Below are 9090 nucleotides of genomic sequence, written 5' to 3' on the forward strand. Positions count from 1 at the left end.
TCTTGACAGAGCGGTCGTGATTGCAGAAATGTTGCTGTATTCCAGCTGTATGTTGTCATCAATTTTTCTGTTTGTTCCCTGGCTTACAATGCATCTTCATTATCTCTATTTCTGACGATCAATATCGTGCGAACACATTGTACGAGGCTGGACAAGAGTAGTTTTGCTGATAAGGTCAGTTCGACGTGTTGTTTTTATAAAGCGTGTTCAAAATGGATTGAACCCCTAGTAAACCATCTAAAACTCCCCCACCGTATTCTTACCTACCATTAATAATTTGAGAAATACTTACTTATTTTCATCGGAGCTCAAACTCGGGATCCTTTTACTTTTAGCACGTAAGTTTCAAATGTATACGAGAGCTTCTAAACAATCACTGAATATGAATGTATGAATTATTTGATGAATATGAACAGTAAGCCCAGGGAATATATGGAAAAAATATTTAATTTAAATATCAGAAAAGGAATAGGTGTGGTGAGTACAGAGTATCTATTATTTTCAGTCTCTTTAATTACATATTCAAACATATAATGTCACTTATTTTAATAAATTTAGTAGATTGTTAATTTTTTATGTTCAATTCAAAAGTAAGTATTACTTATATTGAAAATTGTACTTAATTTTTAATTATTCGTTCTTAATCAATCTACAGATTATATTAAAAAAGCTTGTTCATAATTAAAGTATTTTCACTTATACCGAGTAGTTTGCTATATCGTATACGCAAACCAATATTTTCATGTATAGAAAAAGAGAGAAGTGTGTCAATGACACTTTCGTTTATTATGAAGCAAATTGTTAAATAATTGATATGGATTATTATTTGTATGCATAATTTTCATAAAACAGTGACACTGTTTTCATGAGCGTGCATTTCCTTCAGATCTGGATTCTTCACGACATCTTTCAGCGACCGTCTGTGCATTATATAAAGAAACCTGCAATGAAGACATTTTTTAATATAATCATAATTATAGCTAAACAAATAAATGTAGGATATAATGTAAAGTGATTAGAGAAAGTATATAACACTTGATAAACATTAATTTTTTGAGCCTTATTATTACTGTACGAATATATCTTATACCTTGAAACGAGCTATATATATATATATATATATATATATATATATATATATATATATATATATATATATATATATATATATATATATGTATATAATTGGAATCTCGGAATCGGCTCCAACGATTTTCATGAAATTTAGTATATAGGGGGTTTCGGGGGCGATAAATCGATCTAGCTAGGAATCTTTTTTAGAAAATGTCATATTCGTGTTTTATTCGTGTTTTTTTTCCTGACATCTATTGGTGAATAATAATACTATTTTGCTTCGTAGATAGCTGGACAACTAAAATAACACATAGGCACTTTTTATACCGATATTCCCACGGGATACGGACTTACGCGGTTTCAACCGCGGGTCACAGCTAGTTATACTATATATGATAATACTAGTAGGATTACTAGCATTAAAATGCGCAAGTTTGTAAGTATGAATGGATGGATGGATGGATGTTTGTTACTATTTCGCGTAAACAGCTTATCGTATCTGTATTATTAATTTGGTACAGATATAGATTATAATTGGATTAGCATTAGATTAGGCTTTTTACCCAGCTTTTTTTGTGTAATATAAAATAACGTTTACGAGTATACTGAAAATGAAACCTTTATATTCTGTATAAGATATCTTTGTGATCTTCATAAATTTCTCAATGATACCTATATAATTAATGTTCCTATAACATTTGGACAGATTTACGAAATATAATACTCACAGGTTATAATAATATAGTACATTTTTTAATTTTTAGTATCTTGTTTATGTATTTTCATTTCTCGTCAAATCTTGAAGCTATTATATGCATCTATTTGCCTACATGTTTTTTATATATTAGGTTATTAAATGTAGATTTTTTTGTACGTGTGTTCTTATTTCATTGACTTACTATCTAAAAAGCTAGTTGAAATTATACCGCAATTATTTTGCAGCTCTTTGAAATTTATAATCAATAAATGAATGTACTGCAATCAATGTTATGCATTATCAGTTTTAAATTATATCTTTAATTCAAATCTATGCGTTCATTTAGAGAAAACCTTTAACTATTTATATTATGTTGTCAACCAAATATAGCTAAATATATAAGCCTTTGTGATTAAGTAACAGCCATAAAAATAAAACATAATAACAGCGAAAATTAACAATTGTTGATTGTCCTTGTTTATATAAAAATTAGTCATCGGTCATGCAATAAAACAAAACGTTATTTCTATTCTAATGAATATTTGAAAAATTTTCCACCGCTTATTAATGTAATTACCGTTATAATTTTAGTATATACAGTCAATTCGAGACAATGAATAGAAAATAAGACTTTATAAAATTATGAATAGCCATTTAATAGTGAATTAAAAATTATCACTTCACTTTATTTTTACATTTTTCTTGACACGTGGAACTGTTCACCTAAGATATAGGATAGACTTCATAAATTTAAATAGTACGCTGCAATTGCTGCTCTTAGATCTCATGATAACACTCCAGGACTCTTTAACATGTGACTGAAATGTTGTATTCGCTTGTATAACGAACGTACAGGAAGCGTCTACATAAGGTTTCAATGTAGGCTATGATAGGAGAAAAAAGGAGAACTAGCTATGTTCCTCAATGCGACAGCGCTTATTTTATTCTAAAAGCGTGCAAGATGAATTAAATTGAACGAGGTTTGATATATAAATTAATAATGATAAATTGTAAGTGAACCGTATTTAAATCCCGGGGCGAGTTACTCAGGTGGCTAAGTAATTTACACAACTTCTGGTAAAATTAGCAATTATATTAACATGCAATTAAATGAGTCCTACATTTTTAAGTTTAAAAATTACGTTTTTGTTGTTGAAAATCAAACTACCTTAAAGAATATTATAAAATCAAAGAATACTTCATATCCCTTCATAGTAAAAGGTTGATAATTAAGTTAAAAAGCATGTCCCAACTATTTTTATAACGTTCTTTATGTCTATTAAATTTTCAAGTCTCATATTATATTATAATATTTTTACATCCTATTACTTAAAATTTAAACGATTACGTTTATCATACGCGGATATTATCATCAAATCGTTTTGTTGATTGTACGTAGTTACTTTTTTAAAGAAACTTCAAGAAGTTAATAAAAAATTAATGATTATATACCGCCATTATTGTGCTCTCGACAAGCAGACACACAACGTATACAAATAATAATCAACTATAATTCCAAAGTGTTCTGAGTCACGTATCACGTTCGAAAAAATGGCCTAGACCTTTATATTGGACGGGTGGAAATATTAAATATTGATTGTATTGCTATCGTGTTATTTTTAATTATTTAAATAAAAAGTTAATGTTGAATTGATTTATAATTGTTTTATTAATTTAATTCAATGTAGTATCGCTAAAACTTTGTAATAATGCAAAAATTTCATTCTTTAATGATCAAAATTCAAGGGAGCTAAAAGTATCAATGCAATATTATTTCTTAAATCTATACTAATATTATAAAGCTGAAGAGTTTGTTTGATTGTTTGAACGCGTTAATCTCAGAAACTGCTGGTCCGATTTGAAAAACTCTTTCAGTGTTAGATAGCCTATTTATTGAGGAAGGCTATAGGCTATATATCTACCACGGGAAAGCCGGGGCGGACCGCTAGTAAATTATATTGCACAATACTGGAGTGTTTACCATTTTCCATTTTACCGTTTTTAATGGTAAAATCTCTAAGATATTGTGACAGCAAACAAACAATCAATAAAGTCTTAGTTAATTTTTTTGTCCAATTAGCATCATCTGCTATTACACATTTAAACTAGGAATATAATACGGAGTTAAATTACTAATCGGACAAGTTTATAGTTGTATGATATACAATCTTATTATTTTGCATTTTAGTATTCAAATATACTTACATGAAAATGAACACAGCTGGCACCGTCATCATACCACCGAGGAGGTAAAACGCCCCAGAAAACGTGTCAAGTGTATGTGAGTACACTTTACTATAAATAGGCGTATAGATTACAGGTACCACGGCTTCCACAAAGCCGATTAAGGAACACATCTTTCCTACAAGAAAAATTACAGTTAAAACGTAGTACATACATATTGAACATTGATATTGGTTATTTGTCATTTTTATTCGTAACTAGCTGTTCCGGCGAACTTCGCAACGCCATTTTTTAACACATTTTCCCCTTATTTTTCTTAGTTTTTCAATCTTTTCTGGACTACTATTAATGCATTAAAACTGCTCGCCTCGGCTCCAACCAGCTTGATTTCTATTTTGGATAATTTCCAAATTTGTACATAATGTATTGTCGTCCAAGTGAGTTCTTGAGTATAGAAATTATATGTGACAATGTATGAAGTTATTCTTTAAAACTAAATTATTAGAGTGTTGTACATTTTTAGGCAGCTAATGGAATTTGATCTTAATATTAGTCTCTCTCTGACTTAATACCTAAACTACTGCACTGATCTGGATGAAATTTAGAACAGAGACAGTTTTTATCTCGAAAATTACGCAACAACTATCTACTTTTCCTTTGTCTAAGCGGGCAGAGCCGCGAGCGGAAAGCTAGTTTATAAACATGTGTACATTACCCACATAACACGAAGGCAATCATGAAACGTGACTCCATAGTGCTAATGGTTAAAATCACGCACATACAACGCATGGATACGAATTATTTACTAGACTAAGACATTACAAATGATAATAATCTTTTACATGATAAAACAAATCATTAATAGAATATTGGAATTCACCGTGATGATATAGTGTAGTGTAGGCAAGTATTGTGGCAGTGGTAGTTTGGAAGACTATGCCTATTAATGCCGAAAACCACCGTCCAACATTAGATTTAAACATGAAAATGAATTTTAAAAATTACCAAATCGTTGAATTGATTGAATAATGTACAAACTGATATACGTACTCATATTCTTTCCTTTCTTTATTTATATACGTCAACCTTTATAAGTCAGAAGAAACATTAAATGCTGAACCAGACAAATTATAAATAAATAATAAGCAGTATTCAATAAATATATCAATTATTAAATGTGTTTGGTTCAGAAAAACAAAGCATATTCATATAAGAAGATTTAAAATCTATAAAATAACATTTGTTTACAAAGGGCTCATTACTGACGATAAACCATATTTAGAAAGCTGAGACTTCTGATTTAAAAAAATTCAGTTCATTTAAGACATTCTTTATCATACTGTAATGGTACTGCAGAGGAATGAGACATGGCAGTTCAAAGTTTTTTTTTTTATTTCCATAGGAGAACGTCAGTGGCGTAGCTAGAAGGACAAGGGCCCTGGTGCATAGGGAAAGAATCGGGCCCTCCTCTCCTCTTTCCGCCTTCCTCCCCTCTTTCAAAGCTGAGGTTAGAGGGCCCCCTGAGCCCCGGGGCCCTGGTGCACTGCACCACGGAGAACGTAGATATAGATAACACAGACCTTATTCTGGTGGTAGACCTGAATGAGTCTGAATGTGGTAGTCGAGCACGCTTCGGCACGAATTGGGCCAGCTCGCACCGGGGAAGTACCACACCCCCACAGAAGACCGGCGTGAAATAGCATTCTGCTGTGTTTCGTTCGGTGAGTGGGGGAGCCGGAGGCCCATATCCTTTTCCTTCCCCTTCCCAGTCCTTTCCTTTATTCCTCTCGCCAATCCTTTCTTAATCCCTTCCCAATTTAAAGTCGGCAATCCATTTGTAGAGGCTTAAGGTTTGTAATCGACTTTACGCCTCTACAAATGTTCATGGGCGGTGGTAGCGCTTACCATCAGGCGTCCCACCAGCTCCATTGCCGACTGTGACATAAAAAAAAAAAAAAAAAGACCGCAATACTATAACGAGAGGTCTTGGCTACTTAAGCGGAACTAAATTTTTTTTTGTGAAACGTAATTGAACAATCATCTGACGAAAAATGTGGAGTCTGATCATGACATCATCCTTTATTTAGGTGTGGCTAATTTAAAAACACTTTCTACCCAATCTATATACGTGAATGAATAAAGTTAGCTATGCTAGCCTAGTCACTGAAATGATTTACTGGTTATAAGAGGGCTTTCACTAGCAGATAGATGATGCAAAAAAAACTAATTACCGTTTTATTTGATAAAACATAGAGACAGTCAAATAGATTGTTTATTATTTGGGTCACTATGTATATATGTAATATATTGCATAACATTGTAAATTATACATGTTATAATACAAAAAATAACTTGCTTTTAGGATTGTCAAACAAAATAACAATATTTTTTAGTTCGTTTTGTGTTTTGATAATGATATAACATTCTTTACGACTACGTGTGCACTGGACCGGTTAGTCGTGACCTCAAACTTTGGTAACTTTTAAAATAATTCATTTTTTTGTAGACGTTTTAAAAGTTAGCTTATTTATTATAATTCTTTAAACGTTAGGCTATTTATTATATAGGTAAATCCGCTTTAATCAATACATATATAAAATTTTATTTGACTATTTGACGATTCGAAAATTGCATTGCGAAAAAGGAACAGATTAAAAAAAAGTATATATATATATATTACCAATTAAATTTAAATTTCATTGTGTGAAACTTTAATAATTACTATTACCTACTGCATTTTACCTATATTATGAAATTTCGACGAAATCTAGGTGACTACTTAACATCTAATGTAAAATAATAAATATCAACTACCATACAAATGTTAGGAGTCAGTTCATACCCACTTCATCCGGTTCCACAATCTTCGTGCCCAACGATCTCACGACAGTTGTTCCAGAGTTTCCGAAGAAGTCAAATACAGGGCCAGAAAAGAACCAATTCCTGTTTGGGGCAAGTCCATACACAATGCTGGATACAATTTTGCAACTGGTAGCTATAACGCCAATGAGAGCGTCGTGCATTTTTAAAAGCTTACTGAAGATTGTCACAGCTATTGTTGTACCTTAAATGTAAACATGAGACATTTAAATACAATGATTAAAGTTTATCGATGTTTTGCCTTCATTTATTATTTTTGTGATGATTTTTGTGGCGCACTTATATACGATTGAGATAACTGAAGTTGAATTGCAATTCAACTTTTAATGCAAATTTTATTTTGACCTAGTCCACTGCAATAAACTCACACAAGGTTATAACTAACCTGCTAATCCCATAAGAACAGAGTAGGTGGAGAATAAGCTAAAGTCAACGATGTCCATGTTAAACTTTTTCAGCACGTATAAAAATAATACCGGCCCTTCGCCTGTAATAAAAATGAGTGAAAGTGATTACATAAATATACAAAATCTTATCCGTAGAAATTAGAAATAGATACTTACCAAATACCGGGCCCATAACGATTATATGTGCCCATACAACTAGTAAGACACTGGCAAGCTTTTTGCCACGTGATAAGAGGATCAGTGAAAATGTGTCCCATGCATTTTTTGGATTAAAGAACTGCGCAATTATTTCAACGAAAGACCCTTTTAAGGGCTCTTGCTTGACATCTTTAATTCGGAAAAATGTGTGTATAAATCCAATGGTATACAATCCTAAACCGATTCCAAATATGCCGTAATAGCCAACTGCTTCTGTTAAAACTCCACTTATGGAAGATCCAAAAGGAATTCCTAATGTAACAATAACAGCTACAATTCCAACCCTAAATGTTCGAGACTCCACTGTAGTCACATCTGCTATATAACTGTAAGATCCCATTAATGCGATAGACCTTCCACCAAACACTGCTGAAGGTAAAGATTCTATTAAACCAGTAATCCACAAGGGCCATTCTAAAAAGTAATATGTAGCCAATATGAGACCAATCGCTGAAATTATTTCTCCGACAATGGGTACAAGCATCAATGTCTTTCTGTTTCCTGTTTTGTCGCTCCACGCTCCAACGAATAAAATAATAATAGCTGGTAATCCACTTTGCAGGGGTTCCTGCCAGGCTGACATGTCTGCAACCAATTTTTGTGCTCCATCCAATGCAGCTATTGTTATGTTATCGTTAAATTCACCAGCAACGGCATCTTCGCAAATACTTTCTGAATAATTGAGATCCACGCGGCAGGCTTTAACCATATTTAATTTTTGAACCGCCAAAGCTGATATTACACTGGGTAAAATGTAGCATAGTAGAAAAGGTTCGACGGTAAAAAAGTTAAAAATATTTACGGGGTTGCATATAATTTTCAATCTTTCCACCAATGAAACGGGAGGTGAAGATGCTTCGCCATTTCTATTTCTCTCACTTGTTTTACCATCGAGTTCAAGTTCACTTACTTTTTCCATGTTAACTTTTAAGTTTCAACTTATTTAATACATTTTCGGTTTGGACAAAAGTCCGTATATTTGTAAACACGCACTACAACTGACATCATCAATGACTTTGAAGCCCGGATAAACTCGTTCTTGTCTAATTATAGTTGCGGTCATATTAATCGGGTACCATCTTTGATGATACTGTAGTGTTAATAAAAAATATTAGAAAAAACACCGATACAAAATGAAACATATTTTTTAAATATTTATTTTTATTGTTGATGTTAAATTTCTTCCCCAGACGGTACCCGTTCACTTTTCCCTGGAAGACCTCCATATTGTACTCGTCGGCTAACACATACTTGGAAGAATTTAGTAGAACTGCTTTGTGCCGGTACATGTACAGAGATATGTTTGAGGGTTCCTTAAACAATCAATATTATTTTACTTTTACCGTCAAAACTAATTCCACAACAACAAAATAGTTATGATTACCACAGTTCTCAATATACGGAAGTCTATGGTTATTTAAAATAGTCAATTATGCAGCGATAGTATATATTAATAATGTACACTGTAAATTAATCGGGACAATTAATTAACCGGGAAATGTATTTTCATTCAATTTATGTGTAGGTCTGATAGGAATTGCCCTCAACGCCTTCAGTGTGTTGCAATTTGCATAATAGAAAATCCTCACTATAATATTAACATTGCAGAAGTAACACTGTTTGTCTGTTTGTCTCTTCTTCACGCTTAAC

At 32.3% G+C, this 9090-nt stretch overlaps 1 protein-coding gene across 1 annotated transcript; it reads right to left on the reverse strand.

Moving 5' to 3' along the window:
- Positions 1-763: 763 nt before the first annotated feature.
- LOC119831755 (proton-coupled folate transporter-like) lies at positions 764-8437 on the reverse strand. Its single transcript, XM_038355241.1, has 5 exons — positions 7399-8437; positions 7221-7322; positions 6798-7019; positions 3977-4133; positions 764-941 (listed from the first exon to the last, which is right to left on the reverse strand). Exons 1-5 carry the CDS (start codon positions 8357-8359, stop codon positions 842-844), a joined length of 1542 nt encoding a protein of 513 aa, XP_038211169.1. The 5' UTR covers positions 8360-8437; the 3' UTR covers positions 764-841.
- Positions 8438-9090: the final 653 nt, after the last annotated feature.

The sequence above is a fragment of the Zerene cesonia genome, chromosome 14 (genome assembly GCF_012273895.1).
Source record: "Zerene cesonia ecotype Mississippi chromosome 14, Zerene_cesonia_1.1, whole genome shotgun sequence".
Classification (NCBI taxonomy): domain Eukaryota; kingdom Metazoa; phylum Arthropoda; class Insecta; order Lepidoptera; family Pieridae; genus Zerene; species Zerene cesonia.